At 38.7% G+C, this 27,253-nt stretch overlaps 1 protein-coding gene across 1 annotated transcript in view; it reads left to right on the plus strand.

Moving 5' to 3' along the window:
• The window catches only part of Epdr1 (ependymin related 1), a 28,593-nt gene extending 1,584 nt beyond the window's left edge, over nucleotides 1-27,009 (plus strand). Inside the window, exons 2-5 of the mRNA XM_048786308.1 lie at nucleotides 1,048-1,187; nucleotides 22,303-22,484; nucleotides 24,071-24,330; nucleotides 25,399-27,009. Of these exons, the coding sequence (XP_048642265.1) occupies nucleotides 1,048-1,187; nucleotides 22,303-22,484; nucleotides 24,071-24,330; nucleotides 25,399-25,595 (779 nt within the window). The 3' untranslated portion in view covers nucleotides 25,596-27,009. The remainder of the gene's footprint in view (nucleotides 1-1,047; nucleotides 1,188-22,302; nucleotides 22,485-24,070; nucleotides 24,331-25,398) is intronic.
• Nucleotides 27,010-27,253: the final 244 nt, after the last annotated feature.

The following is a 27,253-nucleotide window of genomic DNA, read 5'->3' on the forward strand; positions in this document are numbered from 1 at the left end:
ATTTCACCCTTTCCATTCCCACGACCACACTGTTAGCTCAGCTAAGATCTCTTGCCTGAATAATAAGAGTTTCCTGCTTGGTCCTCCTGCCTTTTCTCTGACCCCACTCATTCTTCACAACACAGACATCTGAATGAGCTTTCTAAGGAACATACCTGATGATGCCCCTCTAGTTTTAAATGGATTGAAGGCTCCCAAGTTCCCCCAATTATTACTAACAAAATACTTAAAATAACTTTTAAGGCCCTCAGTGATCTGGCTCCAGATTGTCCTTCAGTTTAGTGCTTGAAACTCAATACTATACCTATTTTCACTTGCTTCTGTGTCCTTCATTCAGGAATGTTCTCTCCCACTCTCACCTGGCTCACTCTTCCTCATCCTTGATATCAAATGCAAATGAGAAGAAGGTATAAACTTGGAAAGTAAGGGTCATTTCTTAGTTTCGTTTTCTTTTTCTTTCTTTCTTTTTTTTTTTCTTTTCTTGATGCCATATGACAGATCCTAACAGTGCTTAAACATAACCCTGTGAACTTTGTACTTGAGGGGATCAGTCTCAGTGCAAATGTGACCTTGAGGTAAAGTCCTTGAGCCCAAGGCTTTACTATGAGGGCCTGGGAGTGGAGGCTGGGAAGTGACCCTAATGAGTAAACTGGTATCATTTCTTAAGGAAGGGACCTGTCTTTTCACTTTAAATTTGTAGGCGAAGGGTTACAATTTGCCAAGAGGCATGATAAACCAGAGAACAGCAAATGTAGCAGTTCTACTCTCCCATTTGACCTTGAAATTGCCCCCAGTGTGTGATTACTTGTTAAAACACTTCAGCTTCCCAGTCAAGTCTCATTCTCCTCCCCAACCCCCTTAAATTGCGATGCCCTTCAGGGTGCTAGTGGCACCGCTGCCTCTGCATTTCCTGTTGGCAGCAGTGAGCAGTGAAAACAGAAGCTACAGTAGGCAGCGGCCAAGGCAGAAATAGCTCGCGCGCGATTCACCCGAGCCTTCCCAGGCCCAATGTCTAGCTCAGGAGCCTCCGTGTCCTGATCTCAACAGCTGATAAAGGCCACTGCTATAGGACAGGAAGCACCTCGGCCGGCCCAGTGCCGAGAGAACCCTTGGAAACCACTCTGCGCCTGGAGCCTTCAGCGGCCCCTTGGGCTCGGGCTTACTCGCGGGGGGTGGCAGACCGCGATGTCAGGGCGCGTTCCTCTCCGCGCGGCCAGCCCCTTGGGCGCCNTTCCCTAAAAAAAAAAAAAAAAAAAAACTTTCGCCAGGAGGGTCGCATCGGGACAGCATAGTCTGGGGCTGGGCTCACCAAGTGCGGCCGGCCGGCAGGCTCTCAGTATTGCTTCACACTGCGATGTTAGGAAAATAAAAGCCCTAGCAAGATCGAACCGCCAGGGGCCCCAGACCCAAGTTCCCTCCAGTCTCCAGGTTGCTGAGTCAGACCCAAGGCGACCATAGCCCCCTGTAACCTAGGGCGTGGCTTCTGCACTAGCTCATTTCTTCCAGAAGCCAGCTGCTAGGGACACATACACATAGTACACACATACATATATAATACCTTCAAGATTTTTCTTTCTTTCTTTGTTTTCTTCTTTTCGTTCTTTTTTCTATTTTTCTCTTCTTCTTCTTTTTTTCATCTTAAAGGAATATAAGAACACTAAAATGTGCAAGATTCTGATAAATCATCACCTTGTTACAACTGTTAAAACTTTAGTTCACTCCCATAAGGTGTTTTGTTGTTTGCTTTTTAAAGCTAGTTTTCCATACTACCATCAGAAATTGTATACTATTATCTGTATCCTTTTTTCTTAACATTGTCTCTTACATGTTATTTGCCATTTTATTGCTTGGCCTCTATCTAGTTTTAATGGGTACACAATACTCCATAAAGGAAGAATTCAATATAAAAATATAACTGGCCTAATAATTCATCTTTCCACAGTTATGACAGAAGGTGCTCTCCTGAGTGGTCACCTTGCTTTTGGCCCCTTTAAGACCTGATTTCTAATTTGGGATTACCACCTGTCTTCTTACCACAGCCTTCCTGTTCTTCCAAGGGTCATTTTGGCCTCTCTTGCATCATTAGGAGGTGTGATATAAATGTCCATCATTTAAGGCTTCAGTGATCAGTAAGAACAGTGACCAAGGGGTACCATTCTGTTCTGGGACAAAACAAATCTTGATAATAATATCATTTTCCCTTAAAACATTTGTTGAAGTGTTTGGCTTCTTGAGGAAACTAGGGGAAGGATTGACCATTTCAAGTGATCTATTCAGAGGAGGATAATACATAGGAAAACACAGTAGGCCTTCTGTATTTTTTGGTTCTGCATTTGAGGATTCAAACAACCACACATCAAAACTATTTGAAACAAATTGCATCTGAATTGGACCATACAGATTTTGTCTTGTCCTTATTCCCTAAATGATGAGGTGTGATATCTATTTACCTAGCGTTTAAACTGCATTAGGTTTTATAAGTTATCTACAGATGACTTAATGTGTTTGGGAGGATATCCATAGGTTATTTGCGAGTACTACGCCATTTTGTACTAGGGTCTCTGGCATCCACAGAGTTTGGTATCCACAGGGGTCCTGGAACCAATTCTCCTTGGAGACCTAGGAACCACGGTATATGAATTCTGTAAAAGCATGGAACAGAAGAATCTTTATGGTAGATATGTGCAAAACCTTTCAAAACATGGATGTTTTGGGTTGGATCTTGAAAGAAGTGGTAATAACAATCACCAATATTTGAGCGCTTATTATATGCCAGCCATGTTGCTGCCAACTTTGCACATATTATATGATTTAGTTTAAATCTCACAACAATTCACAGTGCAGGTTTTATGACCTCCATTTTATAGAAAGACCCTGAGGTCTAAGAAGATTAAAAGAACTTTCTCACTACCACAGAACCAAGACTCGAGAAAGCCAGGTAATGGTGAACCATTACTCATTGTGCACATTTATGTGAAGTCTGGTATAATAGAAGTGTATTGATGAGTGGTCTTCTTGAAGATGGATTAGAGTGACTTGAAACTCCCTGCTGATGCAGAGGAGTGTGGCCAGCAGAAGGATAAAGCTTTATGCCCCACACCCTGCAAGATAGCAATTTTTGCAATTTAAAAAATTCAGGTATAAAGTCAGACAAACCTAGTTTTGAATCCATTTTCTGAAGGTGGGTCTTTGGATAAATTACTGTCATTTGCTGAGCCTCAGATTCTTCATTTAAAACATAAGAATATTTATGACAAATTTGTTAGAACATTGTGGGGATTGAGTTTAGGTATGTAGAGCATAGTATAGCATCTGATAGCACTCTGAAGACTCAGCACAAAGCTGTGGATGATCCCATCACCACCACCATCATCATCCTGGTGAATTTCCCATCTGCCAGAAACTTGCTTCCAGCTGTGGACTCAGATATTTGACTCAGCAGCACACCTACAGTTCCTTCCTTTAGGGATCAGACTCAGAGTATGCAAAGTCAAATGTTAAACCATATGTTTCAATGAGTTTTATTGCTGGCCTGGAGGCTGGAATTCTCAAATTCTAAAACTAGGGTCATTATCTTCCTGTACTCAAAACTAGGTGTGTGTGTGTGTGTGTGTGTGTGTGTGTGTGTTGCCAATTATAATCAAGACGTTGTGAGCACAGAATTGGAACAAATACATTGAACAAACATGATTGATTGCCTGTGCTAGCCTAGGCTTTATACTCAACATTTGGTTTTCCATCATGAATAAAAGAGGCCAGCCCAGAGTAGGTTTTCATGGTAATCAGGTGAAGATGAAGCGATACATTCATTTTCACAGTTGAGATGTCTTTTCTCTACTCTGCTGGGCTAGACTCTTCCTAGTCTGAATAGGGTGTAAGTGGGTAATGCTGAAATATGTATTAGTAGCTCTCCTTTTGTGACTCCATGATTAAATAGTATAGTCTTCAGATTTTTGTGTTTTACCTTTAGTGCAATCAAATCTCACTCTTCTTTTTGTGTGTGTGTGTTCCCTCATGGTAATTCCCAATTTCTTTGCCCTTATTAGTTAAGTGTTGGTTTTATAGTTTAACTTTTAAAGGACAAATGTATTCCTTTTCTTTCCAGAGTTCTTGGCAAGGTTCTGTCTTATAGTCCCATTGCTGGCTGTAAGTCAGATGTAGAGGAGAAGGTTTGGTGCATAAATACATTTTGAACTATTTAAATGTAGATTTGTTGAAATGAACTCAAAAACTTTTTTTTCCAGGTATCAGCAGTCTGGCCAAGAGAGCAGATGTTATTTGAAGAAAATGTGGATAGGTTGTCTCTTTGTATTTATTAGTAAGTTGAGAAGTAAGTTTTAGAATTGGATCAACTTCTTAAGATTTTCATTTTTCGTCCAGATAGTTATGGAAAATCCCACTGATAGTTAATGTGGAATGATCAGGATTTTCCAGACTCTCTTTTCCCTGAGATGAGGGAAGAGATTAAACAACTTTACAAGCTTTAGATAAGACAAGTCTGAATAGAGAATGGGAAATATTAGTAATTGATACTATTTGGTTTTCTGGTTCCAATGGTCTGTCTTCACTCCTTGATTAAACTCACATGAATTATGTTTGGAAGACTGATAGAAAAGCAAAATGTTCATTTTTGTATTTCAGTCAATATGTTGAACTTTATGGGAAAAACAGTGTTGATATTGAATGAATGCTGAGGGACCTGGAGTGATTTACAGCTACTTACAAAATGGTGGCTTAGGTGTTGGGATTAATAAAGCTATGAATGTTAGTGGGTGCAGAGGCATTGGATGAATATGCATAGAGGCAAAACCTTAGACTATTCAGTTACCAATCTAATATGTTCCATTGGTGGTGATTTTTATTTGTAAATGATGAAAAACATGTCAAAATTGGAGGGGCTAGTCATTCTCATTCAAGTTCTGACTAATTCTGTCCCAATTTTCCCAGGGAACTTTATTTCCTGAAGAACAAAATCGAATTTTTTTTTTCTATTTTTAAAGTAAACAAGTCATCTGTACTGCAGAGAGCATAGCATCCATTTTAGACCCATGAAATATCAATCATGGCTTCTAATCCTGACTTTTCCACAATAAGGTCCTTAACTTCTCAGGACCTTGGTCTTTTTTATCTTTTAATTTCAATGATGCCTACAATATTGATACTAAATTCCAGTCCCTTATTCTTAAAAGCTAGGAAGAGATAGGATCAATGGATATCATGAAAGCACCAAATTGTGCTTTATCTTATCAAGCTGATTGGCTGTTGCTACCAGGATGCAATGAACTTGGCACAGATTTTCAGTTTTTCTCAACTTGTCTCTTTGTGTCAATAAAGTCAAGTTTCCTTTTATTCATGTGTTCATTTATGTATTTATTTATTTTGCAGTTCTAGGGATTGAATCCAGGGCCTCAAATGCATGCAGGTCAAGCTCTGTGCCTCTGAGCCACATCTCCAGTTTCCGTGTGCTTTCTCTTTCTTCTTCTTTTCACTTACACTTGTGCTTGTGGGCAAAGAATGAGATGTTGTCTTTCAATGCTTTGGTCTTAAACTCACAGAGCTGTTCTCTCTCCTGAGCATCCCTTTATACTAAGAATCAAATAGGATCCTACAGGAAGTTTCATCCAAGTGTCTGCTATAGAAGATTAGTTCCAGCATATGCAATTATGTTAAGTAACTTCAATGATCTAATGTGTTTGTGAATGAAGATAAGGATCTTTTTCCTGTTTTGTTTTGTTTTTTCTTTTTTCTTCCCCCACACCCCATGGCACTAGAGATTCAACCCAGGGTTGCTCTACCACTGAATTATATCACCAGCCCTTTTTAATTTTTTTTTTTTTTTTTTTTTTTGAGAAAGAGAGAGTTTTTCACTAGGTTGCCCAGGCTGGCCTCATATTTGTGATCCTTTTTCCTCAGCCTCCTGAGTAGCTGGGATTACAGGCATGCACCACCATATCTGGCTAACATTCTTTCCAAATGCACAATTTTATTTTGTTTTGAAAAACTATCTCACACTTATAGAAAAGTTGCAAATATAATGCAAAGGGCTTCTTTCTCCCTTAAATCTTTGAACCATTTGAGAGGGAGTTTCCAACCTCATACACCCATGATCCCCAAATACCTCAGGGTGTATTTCCAACAAGAAAGGGCATTCTCCTATATAACTTCAATACAAACTTAAAAATCAGGAAGTTAACAATGTTTTCTCTTATCTGAAATTCAGTTGTCATTCAGGTTTTACCAGTTTTCCTTTATGTGTTCTTTGTAGGAAAGGGACTCAGTTTAAATTCAAGCATAATATTTAGGGGTTGTGTCTCTGTAGTCTCTCATGGTCTCAAACAGTTCCTAAGATCTTTCTTGCACTTTAGTACTTTTAAAGATTGCAAACCAGTTGTTTTGTAGATTGTCCCTCCACCTGGGTTTGTCTTGTGTTTCCTCATATTAGATTCAAGTTGCTTACCTTTGGCAGGAATAGCTCAGAGGTAATACTCCGTATTTTTGGCATCCTGATGTTCACTGGGATCATTTGGTTGACTGTTCTCTTCCAGGTTTCTTCTTCACTGCAAAGTGATAATTCTTTCCTTTGCAAAATACCTATTTTGTAGGGAGGTATTTTTAAACCATGTACATATCTCTTTCTTCATTAAACTTTCAACCCGTTCATGTATTTGTCTCAATATGGACTCAAGGATCTCCTTTTATTCCACTGCTCTCATTGTTTATTTGGCTTTCCTGGATTTGGCCTGTGGAAGCCTCTTTTTTTTTTCTTTTTTCTTTTTCCCCTCCTATGGCACTAGAGATTGAACCCAGGGTTGCTCTACCACACTGAATTATATCACCAGCCTCCCCGCCCCTTTTTTGAGAGAGTTTCTCACTAGGTTGCCCAGAGATCACTCACTCCTCTTGATCTCTGATGGCAGAAAATAATATTTTCTTTTATTAGCTCCAATTGGCTTCAATGTCCTTTAGACATATCTTCTTATTCTTTGAGCATTCCCTTTCTTTTTGGCAAAACAAGATATTTCAAGATCATCTGTAGTTCCCTTGTTTCCACCTTGAGAAGCCATTTCTCAAGAAGCCTGCTAGAGAAGAATACTTGGAAGTCAAACTCTGTTTGTGGTCATTGCTACTGTGTGGCCCTGTTCCCAGTCCTTCATGGTGGATTAAACAAGGGTGTCTAGGTTTAAATTCACACACACACTTACATACACTCATATGTAGATTACACACAGGTAAGCCTGTATTTATCTGTAGGCCTCCAATTCTAATGCATATAGCTATTTACACCAATACCTCCTATTCTAATACCACATGGTTCTTTCTAGTTTTCTGTGTATCACTTTTTTTTTTTTTTTGGTACCTGTAATTGAACTCAGGGACACTCGACCACTGAGCTACATCCCCGGCCTAGTTTTTTACTTTATTTAGAGACAGGGTCCCACTAAGTTGCTTAGCACCTCACTTTTGCTGAGGCTGGCTTTGAACTCACGATCTTCCTGCCTTAGTCGCCTGACCGCTGGGATTACAGGCATGCAGCACTGAACCCAGCTTCTCAATATCACTTTTGAGGTTACCTTCTCAGTGAGAAAACTGTACCCTATATTTAGTTGAAGTGTAACCAATCATGCATTCTTAGGATAGGTCCTCTGCACATGAACACCCACCTCACCCCACATGGACTCTGCACCCCCAGCCAGTCCCTGTAGAAACCTACTTTGCTTGGTCTTACCTAATGGTTTTATTTAGTCTAAATTGTTCAACAAGAAGAAGGGGAAGGTTAGGTTACTTTTTTTAAATGTATGTTTGTTTTCTTTTGTGTTTCTCAGCATATCATATCACCATTGCAAATCCTCAGAGGGTGTCTGTGTGTCTGGAAGAAGTAGATTAGTATAAAGTGTTCAACAAATTTATTTGATCATGAACTCTGTTTTGCATGGACTGGACTTTGAGTTTTAAGAAGTTATGACTTTGAGAATTTCAGAATAATGACTTCTCTTTTGGCTGTTACTCACTCCTCTTGATCTCTGATGGCAGGAGATAATATTTTCTTTTATTAGCTCAGGGAATCTGACTGTTCATGGCCCCTTGCTCCTCAAAGAATAAACTGTGCTATTTGCAATACTAAGTTTTTCTCCAGAAGAGATTTCTTTCTCCAAAGAGATTTTCATGGAAGAACACAAAATTTGCTTTAAGGGGCTTAATTCAGCGGGGCTGTTTCCCATTGGCTTTCAGGATAAGGAGGGAGGACTGGGCAGTGAGGGAAGGAGGGAGGAGAAACTACTGCCAAAAAAGATAAGAAAGCTGGTAGAAGATAAGACTGTCTTATAAATGGAAGCCAGAGGTGGTCACCATACTGTTCTGGAAAGATCTTTTTTTCTCTCCCATAACCTTGAGCTATTTCTTCCTGATTCTGACCTTAAAGAAGGTGGTCAGAGGCAGAGTGCCCAAAGATCTGAAAATATTCCACCAATTAGTGGTTTATTTTTCCTGGAAAAAATGTGATAGTCTTATATTCCCAATTCCAGTAAAAATCTTCTATTTTCCCCCTTTAAAATTTCTTTTATTTTACCCGTCTTTTATAGTTAAAAAAAAAAAAAAAACTTTTCTTGAAGGCTGCTAGCTGAAACCTCATTCTTCCCTTCTGTTTAAAGCAAATCTCAGGCTAACTCCAATTTCTGTCCTCCCAGGCTCTCTTGAACCCCCTCCAGTAAAACTTTCATCACCACTACTCTGTTGAGAATGCTCTGGGCAAGGGCAATAAGCAGCACATTACTAATCAGCTCATCTTTTATCAGTCCTGGTTTTACTTTGTTCTTCTCCATCTTGACACATTTTCTCCTTTGATTTTCAAAAACATGTCACTCTCTCCTTTCCTTCCTTCTGCCTCTTTTCCTTTTCTTCTTAGTCTCCTTTGCCCTTCCTCCTCTTCTCTGGGCTGTTGGTGATGGACCATCTAAGGGCTCAGACTTTCCATTTCTTTACTTTTTGTCTAAACCTGCTGTCTTGATGATCTCATCTAGGTCATGGCTCAGAGTGCCCTCTCCCCAGTGGAAGGCTCTCGTCTGTCCTTCTCCAAGCCATAGATCTCCCCTGACCTTTGCACTCATGGATCCAGCTGCTTAGTTGATATCTTCATTTGGAATCCTATAGTCATGTGTAACTCAGCATGTCCAAAATGTTTCCCCTGCATATAAACAAACAAACAAATAAAAGCCAGAATCTAATCAAACTAACCAAACTTACTCCTCATGCAGTTTTCTTTTTCTTTGCCACTAGCAAATCCACTTGTTCTGCGTGAAATTCTTAGACTCATCCTTGATTTCTTTTTCTCCCATTTGCCAAAAAATATTCTGTAAACCAATCCAGTTGATTCTAATTTCAAATAGATACCCAGAAGCTGATCATGCATCCAATATTATTCTGGTCCCACCTTCACCATCTCTTGGCCTGGATTTTTGTAACAGTCTGCTATCATCTATTTCTTTGCCCCCCTGCCCTCTACTTCTGCCCTGGCCTCCTTTAGTCTATTCTCAACAGAGTAGCCCAGGTAATTCTGTCAAAAAACATGTATCATGTTGTTCCTCAGCTCAAAATACTCCAGTGCTTTCCATCTATCTTGGAGTAAATGTCCTTCCTTGTAAGATGTCCTTACAAGACCCTAATGAACCTATGGGATCTGCTCCCTCCCCTCTTCATATCTTATTTTCCCAACCTCATCACCAACCCACAGCCTTAGCTGTGGTTCTCTTTACCTACAAAGCCTTTCTCCTGAGAAACTGTATGGCCACTGTCAAATTGCGCTAGATCTCCTCTCAGTACTCTCACACGCCCATCTCAAATGCCTTATATGTTCCAGGCTCCTACTACTATCTAACATATGATTTAATAATCCTAAATTTGTTTCCTCATCTGTCCTGTCTTCCTTCACCCAAATTAAGGCAATCAGAGTCCTCTTCTAGTGTGAGTACCTCTAATGTTTCCCAGTTACTTTTCACAGGTTGCTGGCTTAACACAATACTCAGGTCTAGTAAATATATCTCTGATCTCATTTTATAAAGAATGTATTTTAATTAAGATGGATGAAACTTCATCAGCCTAGTGAATTGTACTAATAGACTGCCAAGTGTTAAGTCATCTTTGCATCTTTTTTTATCCTTTTTTTCTCATGATTATGTTTTCTAAAACAACAAACTCACAGATTTATGCAAAGGTTTTTATAGCTTATTATTCATTGTATTTTATACCATATATCTGCTTGATTAAAGAAAGATAATTTTTATATCAAATTGCATTGTCTACCTTACCTATGTTTTTAAAAGTTTTTACATAGGTCTGTAGTGGAACCCGGGCAGAGGGCATATCCCAATCTTTGGGGAATGGATTTCCTCATTTTCATTTCATCCATGAGCCACTCCCAAGCTCATCTCTCATCAAACATTGTTCTCAATGTCTCTTTTCTTCCTTCACCTCTATTTTTGGAGACTTTCCACCCATATGGATGTGGAGGTTTCCCAGGCACCATTGGTTTTCTTCAAAGGCAATGTATCTTTGAACTGAGAAGCTTTCTAAAGAAGCACTAGTCCCCTACTAGGGTACTTATGTCACCCTCATACCGCCAAAGAAAGTGAAAATCTTGTGACAGATGGCCCCCAAAAGAAGAAGGCAGCTGCCCTGGAGGAAAAAAAAAAAAAAAAACCAAAAACTGGATGAGCCCTGCCCCTTCACAGAAGGCTGCTTTTGTTGTGGCTAAAGTGAGGTCTACTGTGAGCATTCCAGAATGTGGGCTTTGCTGATGAGTAAGAGCCTAAAACTTTGCATCATAAAAGACAAAAAATTAACCTTCTAAACTCTCCCAGAGAACTCACTGCTTTGGAAAATCTCAGAAGTTGCCAGGGAAAATGATGACAGATGGGAAGAAGGAGGCTCAGGGCCAAGGCACATGCCAGTTTCTTGGTCTGATGTAGTATTGCAAGTTATAGGTATACTATAACTTATGAAGAGTATACATGTAGCATCATGGACCCCAAACTAAGTGGCATAGTGAATGCAAGGTCCTCCATAGTTGTTTGAAAATATTTGGAGTATACCATGGGTTTGGATGAGTAGGAAAATTTTTACCCAGCATGCTGGAGGCCCTGGGTTTAATTCCTAGCACCCAAACCAAACCAAAACAAAAACATTTGCAGGGAAGACTGCAATGAGGCAAGCTATCTTCATTGACTCCACAGCTTCCAAGACATTCCCTTTAAGCCCCTTACTGAAACCTCTCCTTATCCTCTGGAGTCTTAAGGCCCCCTACCAAGAGTGCTTCACCAAGCTGTTGATGAATCAGGATGTTCAGACTGAGAAAGGCAGATATGTGCCTCTGAAGAAGTTGTCCAGGTCACACTGAAGCTATCAGAGTCCCTAGGACAACTTTTTGCACAGGGTTCCTACTTGAAGTGTTGAGGCAGAGGCAGCGAACGTAGAGAAAGCATGAGAAGATGGAATCTCCCACTTCAGGAGAAAGAGAGCAATGGACCAGTGGACATTGCACCAGTCCACATCCTTGGTAGCAAAGGATTCTGGGAAAAGACTTATTATCCACTGGAGTGCCACAGCAGGACCTGGGAGTACCTCCATCTCAGTATCAAGCCTTTTACCTGTCCCCTTTGTCCCACACTCAGTACTTATGGACACTGATGATTCTCGCAGCCCAACTCCAAGTATGTTCTGGCTGAAGCTTGAGACCTCAGAAAAGACACCCTGATGAGAGAGATCTCGACTCTCTTTAAGGTGTTCAAAAATAAAGCCCAGTAATCTACTTTCCTGACCTCAAAACCTTTTGCACACAAGTGTTTATTTAGGTCCTACATAGCATGTTGAAAAGAATTTCAAGTGTTTTGGTGGTTTATAGTCTTTCCTCTTTCTATTATCCTGACTCAAACCCTTGAAAGGTCAGCTCTTTCACTTGGTATAACACAGGAATTTTTATAACGTGTGTGTTTGCACAAAATACTGAGGAACTTTGCCACACAGTCTGCTATTTAAAAAATTTCAAAACATAAGTCATTTTCCTCCTTTCACTGAAATTTCTTTTTTAGACCAATTTTCTCACTTGCCTAAATTCTTTCTTTTGATTCATGTTCTAGTCAGCTAAAGAACTTATGCAATTACTCTTCATCAGAAAAGATACCTGAGTTGTATACTTTCAAAGATTTTTAATGTCTGCGGATATCTACTTATTATTGTTTTACCTAATAATAGTTTTTTTGAGGGGGATGTGTACAATTCAGTGGGTACAAAAAGTCCTTTTGCTTAAACATTTTTATATCTTTCAGACCTCTAGAACAGAGGTCTGATACTAAGCTAAGTTTGGTTTACTTTTTATGTGTGTGTGTGTGTGTGTGTAAATGCAAGTTTTTGTAGGTCATTTCTATTGTCCTTGAACTTTATTAGGGCATGTCTACCTCTAAAGAAATTTCATCTACTGTTTGTTTTTCTGTTGGTGTCAGGATCAAACCCAGAGCCTTGAATATGCTAGGCAATCACTTTACCACGGAGTGACATCCCCAACCCTTCATCTCCTGTTTCTGGAATTTTTTTACTTTCGTTTTTTGCTTTCTTTCTTTGTGGATCTCTTTCTACTTACACATTTGGTTCTCTTACATCTGTCCTTCAAGGTTTTTTGTCTCTCTCTCTTTTTTTTTTCATGTTGAAAAATTTTTTAATGTTAGGTTAACCCATTATAGACAGGAAAGTAAATGTTCTCTCCAATTTCAGTAAAATAATCATATTGGGGCAGGGGCTGGTCAGGTTCACCTACACTCTGCCAAAGCACCAATATTGAGTTCTAGAATAATACCTCTCAAGTCACCAGCTTCTTGGTTTCATTAACTAATTTACTTATTTACTTTTGGTTTATTTTATTCTGCCTCTACTGCATTTCTTATTTTGATCTCATGTTTTTTCATCGGAAAACTACTCTTGTGTTCACCATTATTCCTTTTATCATGAACACTGTGTATCCTAAATCCCAGGGAAAGTAGAAAGATCAGATTTCTATGTTAGAGTTTCATTAGCTGGAAGGGTGTGTCAGTTTATATTTCAGCATGGTGGGAATTGAAGCATTTCTACTGAAAAGCGTAGTACTGACTATGTACTCCTTGACTCACTCTCCTTAATGCCCCTTGATGTGTAGTCTAGAAACCATTGTGTACTATGGCAACCTCCTGGGTATCTCAGTACTGATGAGGCTGTTCCTTTTAGTAATGGGGAAAATTAAGTCAGAATATTAAGACAGTTTGAGTTACTGTCTCATGAAATATGTTTTTTATTATTATCTTTCATCAGATGAAAGAAGATATACCTACATATTGCCAGTATTCATCCAGATATATTTTTTTAGGTGTGGGGGGGGACTTCTTCAATTTCTTGAGCACTCTTTTCAAGTTTTGAAGTAGAATCCAAGTATTGGAGGTCCATCACCTTACAGCTTCTTAAATTGCAGACGTAATTTTTCCTTTTCCTTAGGCTGCATTCTTAGGTAATTTAATTTTCCTTTAGTTATGTATGATTGGCATGAAAATGCACAATGAGTTTGTGTCTAGCATCACAATTCTGAAAGTGTTTTTCTTTTTTATGTCTCATAATTACTGTAGGGTGTAACTCAAACTTAGCAGTTGCCAGAAATGGCAAGTAGCTGCAGCTCAATTTTTCCTCCTGAGAGTCAGAGGACCAGCATGCATTACTAATCTATTATATTGCATATTAAACAAATCCAAAATTTGACCAGTATCTTCCATTAAAGCTAAAGTCCTTTTGTAATCACAATATAATATTTGTCCACTCCCTTTTCTGTAATTTAGTATATATTGGAGAGCCAAATGTTCTACATAGATGGGAAGAATCATTCCTTCCCTATGTGGAGGCAGCCAATAGGATGGTATTAGAGAATTAGAGTGATTCTGGTAAGAGATCAGACCTTGGGTCCAATCCCAACCTCATTATTTACAACTGAGTTATGCTCAGAGCCTTACAGTCATCTGTTTAAAAAAAAAAATGCTGGTAACATGTCATCCAGCTGAATTTGCCTTCAGCAAACTTTTAGATTTTTTTATTTCTTTTTTTTTTTTTCCTGACTATCCCAATTTAGGAGAGAAAAACAAGTGCTTGTTGACTATTGGGGTCAGGTTCATCTACATCCTGCCAAAGCACCAATATTTGGAATTCCAAGATTAGCCAAGTTCTTGGGTCCTGCCCATTCTGGAAGGGAAGGTCCTCATTGTGTGGTTGTAAGGAATCAGGTAGATAATACCTGTAAAAAAGTAGTTTTTATTTATTTCATTAAGAATACTTATATCTACAGATGCAAAAATACCTCACTAACAGTTGTTTAGTATGTGTGTTGTTTATTACAGAACTGTCATGATACGTATTTCCAGGTTTCACCCAACAGTTTCATCAAGGCTCCAGGCTTTTCTCTACCCTTTGTTCTGCTATTCTTAGGATGCTGTCTCACAGTTGCAGATGGTGTGTTGACTTGTTGCCTTATGTCTTCAAGATGGCTGTCTCTGCTCCAGGCATTCTATCCTTACCCAACAACGTTCAAAGGCAGCAACTGAAGGAAGCAGAATGGGACAAAAGACAAGCTCTTCTTTTTGATAAAGGAGAAATCTCCAGAGGATTCCTTCTCCCTGCAGACCACCCTTTAGATTTCCAAGGAGAGAACCAATTATACTCCTGCTTCTAAGGGAGATGAATAAAATTAGTTATATGACTTTTTTTTTCAGCTACATATTGAGAGGCATTCAAGGAGGAAGGGGCAAAAATGCCTTTGGGTCTTTTATGAAAGTATCCACCACAGCAATCAGTAATAGGCTCTTTTTCCTCTCTCCATCCCACTTGGATGAAGTAATGCTTCTTAGTTATATATCAGATTAAGTCTTTTGTGTTCAAGTTAAATGATTAGTTTCTTTGGTAAATGATAAGGGTCAAATTTTTCCATAATAGTAAAGGATGCATTGCATTTTTATAAAAAATTCTATTTCTATTTTCTTCAAAAAATTCTCTGAGCTTCAGAAGTGTGGTCCCTCTTTATTTGGAGAAATTGAAACATCAAAATTATAAGCATAGAGACTACAAGCAATAAGCCATGGCCTTTGACCTAAGACTTCCTTATGATGCTTTTCACAGTATTTGTAAACCTTATGCTGAAGTTTGAAAACGAGACAGAAAAGTTGTATCCCTGTCTCCTAAGAGAGCAATCTTTTCAGTACTTTTTCTAAGGCAAAGATATTAGTGAAGCTCCAAGTCCAGTTTAAAATTCTAGTGTCCCTTTATGGGAAACAGTCATATTTTATATTAAATGAGAATTTTTTAGATCCAACAATCCAGTCTATAAATATTTCATAGGATAATAAACACAGGAAGGTAAAAAGTTTAATCTCCAAATTATAGTCAGCATTAACATTAACAAAAATGGGAATAATCTAAGCGGTCATGAATAGGGAACTAATGAGTGAATTGCAAATTATGGTATTTGGGTACAATATGGGAATTTGTTAGGATTATTGTAAAGCAGTCTCACTTAGGAATTTTGATACTCCCAACCAGCAAACTGAAAATAAATAAATAAAAATAATAATACATTATGATCAAGGAAAGTTTATTTCAGAAATGCAAGGATAGTTTGATTTTAGGAAATCCAAAACATCTAGGGAAATAATCACATGATTATGTCCTTAGTCTGCTGGAAAGGCAGTTTACAAAATTCAACAAACATTACTGATACAAGGACTTAATAGGAACCGATAGGTGCTACTTAACATGATGCAAACTTTATAGGTTTATATTGAAATCAGAATCCTCTTCCTGTTAAACTCAGGAAAAGAGAAGGATATCCATTACCTCTACTGTACTTAATATTGTATTGAATTTTTAGCAATCACTGTCTTTTTCAATGGTGTGGATGTAGTGAGCCTTGAAGACACAAAACACCCCAAAATCAATCAAAATTAAAACAAAAGAATTAGGTAAGATAGTTGAACATAAAATTGACATGAAAAACCTATAGTCTTCACACATACAAATGATGACCTGCTAGACATTACGGTGGAAGGAACCTTCCATTTAAACAAGAAACTGTAATGGAAAGGAAACTTCCATTAAAAATACTAATAGCAACAAAGACATAAACTACTCAAGAGTAAATGTAAAGAACTGTGCAAAACTGTACAGAAAATATTTTAAATATTCCTAAAATATACAAAATGACACCAAAAAAAATGGGCAGATTTTGGGAGGAAGGGCAGGATGATCACTCATCATAATGCAGGTATTAATTCTATCAACCTTAGAAAAGATGAAAACAATCAGAGTCCCAGTAAATTTGGCCTGATATTGAAGCACACTATTAAGTTTCTCTAAATAAAGCAATATGATACCGGTGCATGAAATGTCAATCCAATAGAATAAAATAGAGTCCTGGAAGAGATCCACATACATCTGGAAATTCAGTATCTGATAAGGGTGGAATCTCAAATCACTGGAGAGAGATGGAATTCTTAATAAATGGTGTTGGAACAACTGGAAAAACGATAAAATTGGCTCCATGTCTCACATCATGCATAATAATAAACTCTAAATGAGTTAAAGATCAAAATGTAAACAAAACAAAGCCACAAAGACATAACAGAAAATATGGGTACATATCTTTATAACTCAAGAGTAAGAATTTTTTTCTAAGTATGACAAAATTCAGAAGTAATATAAGAAGAGTGTAAAATTCTTTGCATTGCAGAAAATTTTTAGTAGTCAGAAAATGACAGAGGAAAAAAACTTGCAACTTTTATCAGACACAAAAGACTCATTTACAAGCTATAGAAAGTTGGGAAGAAAAAAAAAAACCCTAAGGTACAGAGAATAAAGAGTCAGTTCATAGAAAAATAAGGCCAGATCAATGCCTCAACATATGAAAATTTGCTCAACCAACTATCATGAGTGAAGGAGAATTAAAACTAGTCTAGCCAGGTGCAGTGGAGCATATCTATAATCCCAGTGGCTTGGGAGGCTAAGGCAGAAGAATTGCAGGTTCAAAACCAGCCACAGCAATTTACTGAGACTGTAAGCAACCTACTGAGACCCTGTTTCAAAACAAATAAACAAACAAAAAACAAAACAAACAAAAACCCTAGTCTTCTCTTTGGAAGGATAGTGACTGGGAGATATCAGGAGGAAGGCCTCTAGGATGCCTTATTTTGATCTAAGTAGGGGATCCACAGGTTGTGCACTTTGCAAAAATTTTCAAGCTCTGAACTTTATATTTGTGCAGTCTATTATAAGGATGTTATACATATTTTTAAAAGTTCCAAAAAATACATAAAAACCTTGATAGTCAAATTCCAGGTCCTCCTTATCAGATGGGCTGAAATCCAAGTTTGACTACATGCTCTATTGGCAGTATTATAAAGAAAATAGGCACTCTCATATATTTTGATAGGAGTGCCAAATAGTCCTGTCCTAAGGACAGAAATTTGGTAATATTCAACACAATCACAAATGTTTCACCTTTTGACCTAGCAGTTCCATTTAGGATTACCTTAAATATATTCTTCCAAAATAAAACAGCACATAGGCATTCATTGTGGTGTTTTGTTAATATCAGAAGCATGGAAACAACCCACTGTTCATTAGCAGGATTCTGCCTAAATAATCAATGGTATTTACATAAATAACCTATTACATAGTGATAAAGAAGAAATCTATAATAGAGAGTAGACATAACAAGGGCAGAAAAATATACAGCATGCCACCTTTTCTATGAGAAAGGAAGATATGTACACCTGTAATCCCAGTGTCTTGGATGGCTGAGGCAGGAGGATCTCAAGTTCAACACCAGCCTCAGCAATTTAGTGAGGCCCTAAACAATTTAGTGAGACCTCAAAATAAAAAATAATAAAGGTGTGGGGATATGACTCAGCTCCCCCAGGTTCAATACCCAGTACCACCCTGCCCCCTCCAAGAAAGGAGGATAAACAATAATCCATGCATGCATATGTTTATTTTTTTTTATTTTGGTAAAAAGACATGCAGGAGAAGTTCAATTAACATTGATGAATAGTGTTATATATAGGGCATGTGGGGATGGGAGAGGATTGGGATGGGAGGGAGACTTCTCTCAATGTGTCTTTTGATATTATTTTGCATTTGAAATGTGAAAAATATTCCATATGCAGATAATAAAATTAAGTCAAAGAGGGGAGGTGTAAATCACTAAACTGAGGGAAAAAAACTGAAACAAATGAACCTAACATTCTACCTATGAGCATAACCACACACCAAATAGGCTTATTCCAAGTGAACTTTTAGCACAGTACTGACTCTAAATCTGAGTTATACTTTGAGGACAATAAGAGCTACCATGAAATCTTTAAAGTCATTTAGCAACTCAACTTTTGTGTAGTAGATTTGACTGTAATATAAAGCAAATAAGGAAATTTTATTGATGTTTTAGGAAGCATCACTTTTATTTTAAGAGAAAAGTTATTTCAATATGAAAAATAATGGTGGAAAACCTATAATGTTAAGTGTTGTTGGAAATATCAATATGAATTCACGATTTTATAACCATTCAGTATTTGCTGACCACTGAATGGACCTCAGAGCAGCGGTGTCCCAATATATATGTTCATACACAGACAGAGTCAGCATGATAGTTGTACAACCATGTTCATAGTGACATTCATTCATAATAGCCAAAGGGTGAGAACAACCCCAGTATCTATCAAATATGAATGGATAAACAAAATGCAGTATATGTATGCAAAGGGCTACTATTCAGCCATAAAGAGGAATGAGATTCTGACATATGTTATTATGGTTTAGATATAAGGTGTCCCTCCCCCCCCCAAGCTCATGTGATAGATAATGCAGGCATGCTCAGAGTTGAAATTATTAGATTAGGAGAGCTGTAACCTAATCAGTAAACTAGTCCACTTAATAGGTTAATTATTGACTGGTTTACTGGGTAATAACTGTAAGCTGGTGGGAGGCATAGCTGGAAGAAATAGTTTCCGGGGGTGTGCCCTTGGGGATTATATACCTTATATTTTCCCTGGCTTCCCCCACATCCTCTGCTTCCCAGCTGCCTTGAGCTGAGTAGCTTTCCTCTGCCACTCTCTTCTGCTATGATGTTAGGCCATCCCTGGGGCCAGGGCAATGGAGTTGAATAGCCTGACCATTGTCTGAACCTCTGAAACCATGAGCTAAAATAAAGTTTTTCTCTTTTCAGTTGTTCTTAGAAAGCATTTTGGTTACAGCAATGAAAAGCTGATGGATGCATGCTACCACATGAAAGAACCTAGAGGACTATATGCCAAATGAACTATGCCAGTCAACAAAACATAGATACTGCCTGAATTAACTTATGGGGGGGTACCTAGAGTAGTCAGATTCATAGAGACAGAAAGTAGAATAGTAGTTGCCAGAGTCTGAGGAGAATAGGAAATTGGAAAAAATTTTTTAATGGGAATATAGTGTCAACTTTGCAATTTGGAGGCTGGTTACACAACAATGTGAATGTGCTTAACACTATTTAACCGTTCACATAGAAACGGTTGAGGTGATAAATTTTGCATATATAGGTATTTTATAACAACTAAATATTTATAATTTAAAGAATAGATATAAGTATAAAAATGTATCTAGAAGAACATATATTTAGGCACATGCACAGAGTTACTGTGTCTATAAGTTCAAGTTTCTGGGCAACTTTTACTTTTTATTTATGTATTGTTTGAAAAATTTTTTTACATGAACATGAATTAGTTTTACAAAAACCATAAACCAGTTTCCAGAAGAAATAAAACTTGTGAATATTATCAGTATTTTGGAAGATTGAGAACAGAGGTCTAATACTTAGGAAAATGAATTTTTAGGAAATGGAAGTTATTGTTAGTGAGCCTGAGAGTTTTGTTAAGAGCAACATAAATCTTTTGTTCCATATGGTGAGAGGCAAAATGAGTGGCAGGCCACTCCTCTGCATTGTGGCTGCCTTGGAAAGCTCGGCCTTCTCACTCCTTGGCTGGGCCTGACCAGCTGTGACCTTGCTTACAGCTAAGGCCCAGCAGCGGGTGGCCGGCCTCTGTGGGAACTCTCACCCGCTGCTCCCAGAGAACCATGCTTTGCTTGGTGTCTGGCCAGCAAGGAGGTGAAGTCTGCCTGCTGTTGTTGACCCAGGGCTGTCTGCCTGTCTGTCCTCCATGCTGATTCCAGCACCTTACCTTCCTGGACTGTATCCTGGAGGTGCAGTTGATGACTCCCATCCTCATAACTGCCTCCCTGTCAGAGCCAGGCTTTGATCCTGCCTCCAGGGATGCAATTTCTGTTGAAGTCTGACAGTCCTTCTGGTCTGTGGGTTACAACCCGCACAGCGGTCCCCACAGTGATGACTCATTTCCACCTGGGCTGATGGCTGCGTTTGACCTTCTGTCCCTTCCTATCAAACTTCAGGCCTTGTGTCTGAAGGAGAAACTTACATCTGACCTGTTAATGCATTCACATAAACGTGGGAGCATCGTTAAAATGCTCTTTCCTAAAATTTATCATGGAACAGTATTATTATTTATAGTCACATGGGATTTTGAAAAATACAATGAATTATACAGTTCTACTTTGTTTCCCATTATGTGATTATTTTCAGTTTTACTTAAAGCACAGTCAACATCACAAAGTCACATTCACTCTTGATGGTGCCCTCTGTTTAAAAAAAAATATTTCAAAAACAGAAAATTACAGAGAACACCATAACACCTGTGTGTGGATTACCCAGATTTAACACATTAATATTTTGTAATGATAGTTTCAGGCCCAGAATTTTCAGTTTAAAGTTAAATTATACTTCTGTGTATGGGCAGAGCTGGCCTGGGGGAAAGGGAAATTTGCAGATAACTTTTCTTGCTGTGCCTGTCCTTTCTGTTACATGTGACTGACTACATGCTGGTGGCCCTTGATTCTACATAAGACCTTGTATGCCTCTCACAGAATAGCTGTCTGACGGCTTGCTATGGTTTGGATCATGAATGTCCCCCAAAGGCTCATGATTTCCAGACCACACCACCCTTGGGGGGTGGTGGAACCTTTAAGACATAGGGTCTAGTTGGTGGAAGTTAGGGATATTGGAACCTCACCCTCTTCTTCTCTCATTTTGTTTTCTGGCTCCAATGAGGTGAGAAGTCCACTTAACCTTGTACTCATGCCATGATGTGCTGTCTTGTCACAGGCCCTATTATGGTTTGGTTGTGAGATGTCCCTGAGTAAACTCATGTGATATATAATGTAGAAATGTTCAAAGGTGAAAAGATTAGATTAGGAGAGCTGTAACCTAATCAGCAGACTAATTCATTTGATGGGTTAATCCTTTTGTTGGATTTGAATAGATTACTGGGTGGTAACTATAGGCAGATTTGGCATAGAAAGAGGAAATAGATCACTGGGGGTATGACATAGGGAATTATACATCTTCTCCTTGGCTCCTCTGCTCTCTCTGCAGATGACCATGAATTGAACTGCTGATACCATGAGCCTGAAATAATTTTTTCTTCCTCTAAGTGGTTCTTGTCAGTTATTTTGGTCACAGAGATGAAATTCTGACAAACACAGGCCCCAAAGAAACAGGTCAAATGACCATGGGCTGAAATCTCTGAAACCATTAGCCAAAATAAAGCTTTCTCCTTATGAATTATTTATCTCAACTATTTTGTCCAAGTGACAGAAACTGACAAACATAGAGCTCTTACTTGGGGCTCTTCTTCTTGAAGCCCTGGAGTCCTCAACTCTTTCTGAAATGAAACCTGGTTATGAGTAGGACCCAAAGTTGCAAGCTGGAAAGGAAGTTTTATGAGAACAATAGGATGTTTTTATAACTCTGCAGGAGTATCTCAGAAAATAAAACGCATCCAAGAAATGAATAGTTGTTGGAATAGCAGTTTGCTAGTGCTTCCTGCTGCCTCCTTCTTTACTCTTAGTTCACATGTTGGAAAATAGCCACCAACAGCTGCTGAGTTTACATATGACATGCCCATTTGCCTAAAGAGGTTGAATAGTAGGCTCCGGTTACAATTCCACATGTCCAGGTGTGGGGGGATCTGATTATGTTGCCCTGGTTCACAGGTCCACCCCAGGTCCCGTAAGCTGTGATGAGGATGGAAAGGTCATATGTGACCAATATGCTGCTTAGGTGGGTACTTCTGGCATCCCGTGGCTTTAGGGCATGAGAACAGTAGTTTCAAGAACACTCTTTCTTGCACAATACTACACATCCTTCAGGGGCGATTGTCAGAGTTTGAGAAACACAAGAAAGGACTTGCAGCAAAAACTAGGAATGACTCTCAGCTTGGACACCTGGGACTGGAGATAACACAGGATGGAGATGCTAATGGTGAAGAGAAAAACAATAAAGGCAGCTATACGTCCCTGAAGGTTCACATTGTAGGGTTTTTGTGGGTGATGTACTGGTCATTAAAAGTGTCTGAGAACCAGATAGTATTTGGACAGAGGTTCACATATTTAGAAATGAATTATGCTCTGAAAGTTAATGTTAATATTTTTATATGAATGTTTACGGTGCTTAACTGGTTATAAGGCAATAGTTACTTTTTAACCCCCAGCTCTTCAAAGAGGTAATGGTTTTGTGTGGACACTAAATACATATTATAAGAGATTACTTCATTTTGGAGCATTATCTCACAAAAATCCACATTTTTCTATGTTTACTCCTACTTCTAAAGATATGTGAATATACTTTGTATACAACCAGAGATATGAAAAATTGTGCTCTATATGGGTACTATGAATCATAATGCATTCTGCTCTTATATATAACAAAGTAGAATAAAAAATTTTAAAAAATGTGTTATTTTATTTTTGTCTTATTCTGGTAAGCCATTTCATATCTTCTCTGGAATAAGCAGGTTATATCTAAATGTTTAGAATGAGATCATGTTCATATTTCCATACTAGCTCAAAGCATTATTTTGACCACACAGGTAGTTATTGTCTGCATTTTTTAAATAAAGAAAGTAATCTTTGAATTCAGACTTGGGAAGAGAACATACATCCTATGAGCATTCTTCTAATAGCATTAGTCCCAAAAAGCACAGATCCATTCTTGGCTGTCCTTTATTTTTTATTTTTTTATTTTTAATTTTTTGCAGTGCTGGGATTGAAACTAGGGCCTGTGCATGCCAAACAAGTGCTTTACCACTGAGCTACATCTCTGCCAACTTCATTTACTCATGAAAAGCACCTAGTCCTTCTGCACTCAAATGTGAATTTCAGTTTCTCAGATGAAGGCGGTAGTGAGTGCCTCTCTGCCCCACTACCAGCAGTGGCCAGAGTTTTGGATTGATACTGAAATGTAGGGAAACATGGTGGCCTTTACAGAACATCAAGATTGCTTAAATTTAAGGGAGATACAACAGCATGCACGTGACTTCTGGCACCACTTGGGAATACTTCCCTCTCTCTTACCACAAAGAGTCATGAGAGGAGGTCAAGAGCATGTAGAAGACCTCAGTTTAGGGAACCCTTGCTGGCTGGGGACCCTTCAGTTTTAGTCCTTTCTGTCTTAGGGTATGTGGGAGTGCTGAAGCTTGGTGCAGCTCTGTTCAATAAAATCTTTTATTTGTGACAAATAGGCATTGAGGCAGCGAGATATGGATATTTTTGTCCATCTGGTCCTCAGCAGATTCTTGTTTTACATTCAGTATACTCCTGTAATTGCTTGGCTTAGTGTTGTAAGAATCCAGCCAAGCCAAGGGTTAAACCCTCCTGGGGCTAAAATCACAAACCAGCTGTAAGCTAGGGTCGTAGCTTCTCTGTGTTTGTAGGATCAGAGTCAGGTATATAAGAAGTCACTGATAAGAATTTGTTCAGTGAATATTCAATTTTGACCTGAAATTTTAGTGATTTAATATTCAGTTTGATTGGTGTAAAGTGTTTGTAAATAAGGAAATGATGGCCTAGCAAACAAAAAAAAATTTTTTCTATGTTGAAAGTACTTTAAAGAAAGTCTTTGGACTTTATGCTCATAAAAATATGATAATTGTAGCATAAAAGTTCTATTTTCTTTTCATTTATATTTCAGATTATTTGAATATATTTTGCTCTATAAGGATGGAGTCATGTTTCAGATTGAACAAGCCACTAAGCAGTGCTCAAAAATCACCCTGACAGAACCCTGGGATCCTCTTGACATTCCTCAGAACTCCACCTTTGAAGACCAGTACTCCATTGGGGGGCCTCAGGAGCAGATCACCGTCCAGGAGTGGTCCAACAGAAAGTCAGCTCGATCCTGTAAGAATTAAAAGGGTCCCTTAATAAAGGTAGCTGTTAGGGAAACGTATGGCGAATTATGTTGTGTAAAGCCTATGTAAGTCCCCATATGTACTTTGCAAATTATGGGACACTAGGTTCTAAGCATGTCATTTGAAACATGTTGACCTTCTAGAGCCACATGCACTTTTCTTCCACTTTGGCTCTTATGGACTACATTGGCTTTTGATGTTTTGGGATCACCCAGAGGTATGTGACATGGGGGGTGCTTTTCTAAGGCACACACTCGAATCAGGTGCCTCCTTTTCCTTTCTTCTCATCACTTCTTAAAGTTGCATGGCCATACCTACTCCAGTATTCTGAGTGTCAAGTGGCCTGCTTTTATTTGAAGCGATTCACTGTAATTCCAAGTTTGTTTTAAACACTGAGGGCATTCATGCCATGGGGACCAGTGTGGTAGTTCCTCAAAAAAGTAAACACAGACTCATCATGTGATTCAGTTATTCTAATTCTCAATACATTCCTAAAAGAAATAAAGGCATGAACTAAACATACCTGTGTATGCCCACGTCTAGAGCAACATGATTCCCAATAGTCAAAAGGTAGAACTAACCCAGATGTCCATCAGCAGATAAATGGATAAACAAAATAGGGCGTTCGATACAGCAGAACATTAGTTAGACCTAAAAAGGAAAGAGTATCTGCTACCACATGAATAATCCTTGAGGATATTATAGTAAGAGAAATAAACCAGTCAAAAGGGACAAACATTGCATGATTTCACTTATGTTAGGTATCCAAATTCCTGCAGGCAACCAGCAGCCTGGATGTTGGCAGGGACTATGGAGAAAAATAAAATGGGAAGTTATTGTTTAACAGGTCAGAGTTTTCAGTTGGGGAGGATGAAAACATGGAGATGGATGGTGATGATGGTTGTACTGATGATGTGAATGTACTAAATGCTTGCAACTGTGTGCTTCATCATGGCTAAAAACACCTTTTATCTTGTGTGCATTTTACCACAATAAGGAAAAAGTGTAGCATTTTGCCTGTCTCCTCTATTAAAAGTCAACTTTCTTCTTCCTATAGACGAAACCTGGATCGGCATTTATACAGCCAAGGATTGTTATCCCGTCCAGGAAACCTTCATTAGAAATTATAGTGTAATACTGTCCACACGATTTTTTGATGTACAGCTAGGCATTAAAGACCCCTCCGTGTTTACCCCTCCAAGCACGTGCCAGACGGCCCAGCCCGAGGAGATGAGTGAGGACTGCACCTGGTGAGCCTCTGAATGCAGAAGTGACTGCCTCGAACATCAGCTGGAAACAGATTGGAGACTGGTGGGGATGATAGAATCTACACTGGGGATAGTTTTAGGATGCTAAACACTGATATAAATTTTTCCCTGTGTCTGACTTTGACTGCTCAGCTATGAATACAGAAGGAAATTGAATGGAGAACATGTGGCCTTCTTAGATGACCACTAGCATGGCCACTTCAGTTATTGCTAACGCATACTTGGTTTTCTGTGTGCATAGGTGTCTATTCAGTGTCGTGGCATATGAAGGGGTGAAAGGTTAGCAGGAGCAGTTTGCCTTGGCAGGGATGAATATTTTAAGAATTGATGGTGATAATAAAATGCAGGGTGATTTTGGTCAGTGTTTATTGTTAAGTTCCCTACAAGGGAAACCCCCTGCGTCACTGTACCAGGAGGCATCTGTTCCCACTGATGCTCACCCCCACCCTGCCGCTACAATGCACAAAATGACCTCCTAAATTTCTTCCAGACATAAGAACTCTATGACATGACCCATGGACAGAGATATTTGGAAGGAAATGAAAGGCTATTATTATGAAGTATTAATTCTTTGAAAGGGAAAAGAAAAAGAGAAACAGAAGTTTGAAGCAAGAGGGTTTGGACAATCATAATGTTTGTACTTAACGAAGCACGAGCCATGTATGCTTCCTGTTTTCTATGCAAGAGTATTGATTTATGTGCGGAATGTTCACATTCTTCTAAATGGACAGCTGGTGTTCTAAAGTAGCGCTGCACCCATTATCAGGAGACTGATACCTCTAATCCTCCAAATGCAGAATTAGAACTCCTTTGTACTCCAGTTCCTTTGGTTATTAACTAAACTAGACTTGCCCTTGCCTTGGCCTTCCTGGGACTGTTTCACAGTCTCTGTTGTCTATCTGACATCTGCTCATCCTTCCCAGGTCAGTTCACACATGACCTTCTCTGAGAGCTGCTCCCAAGCCTGGATTAGTTGCATCTTGCAGGTTGAGCATGCTTTTCTGACAATACTTATGCTGTGTGACAATTTCCTGCCTCCTGGATGCTATGTCCCACTGTCCTGGCTAAGAGTCCCTTGAGTACGGGTATTACTGTTCTGTTTACTTTTTAAATCCCAGTACCAAGCAAGTGCCTGCACATGATCAGTGCCCTCAACATTTGTAGAGTTAAGAATACTAGCCTCTGGTTCTCAGTTTCCTCATCTTTTAAGTGGGGTTGGGTTTGCTGATCTCTGGGTAGACCTTCAGTAATACAATTTATTATTCTATATAATTTTCCTCTTGTATTTCATTTGGCCATCAATTTTAGTTACCAAAATAAATGTGTGATACCCATGTTATGTTCATAAACAATCTGTATTACTCACAGTTTATCTATATTAATAAACTAATTTAAGCACATCTCAAAGCACTCTTTGATATATTTGCTTTTCTAATAAATATGGGTGAATGTGATTATAAAAGTTAAAACTCTTCTCTAATAAACAGTTTAATGTGATCAAAACCAAATTGCTTATCCTCTTGCCAAAGCCTGCAAGTCCTCTCAAGTCTAGTTTGAAGTGGCTTAGGTCAGAAGCTTCAGGGTCAATTTTGACCCATGTCTGCTTCAGTTCCCACTACCAATCAATACCCGAGTCCCCGTCAA

The sequence above is a fragment of the Marmota marmota genome, unplaced genomic scaffold (assembly GCF_001458135.2).
Source record: "Marmota marmota marmota unplaced genomic scaffold, marMar, whole genome shotgun sequence".
Lineage (NCBI taxonomy): Eukaryota > Metazoa > Chordata > Mammalia > Rodentia > Sciuridae > Marmota > Marmota marmota.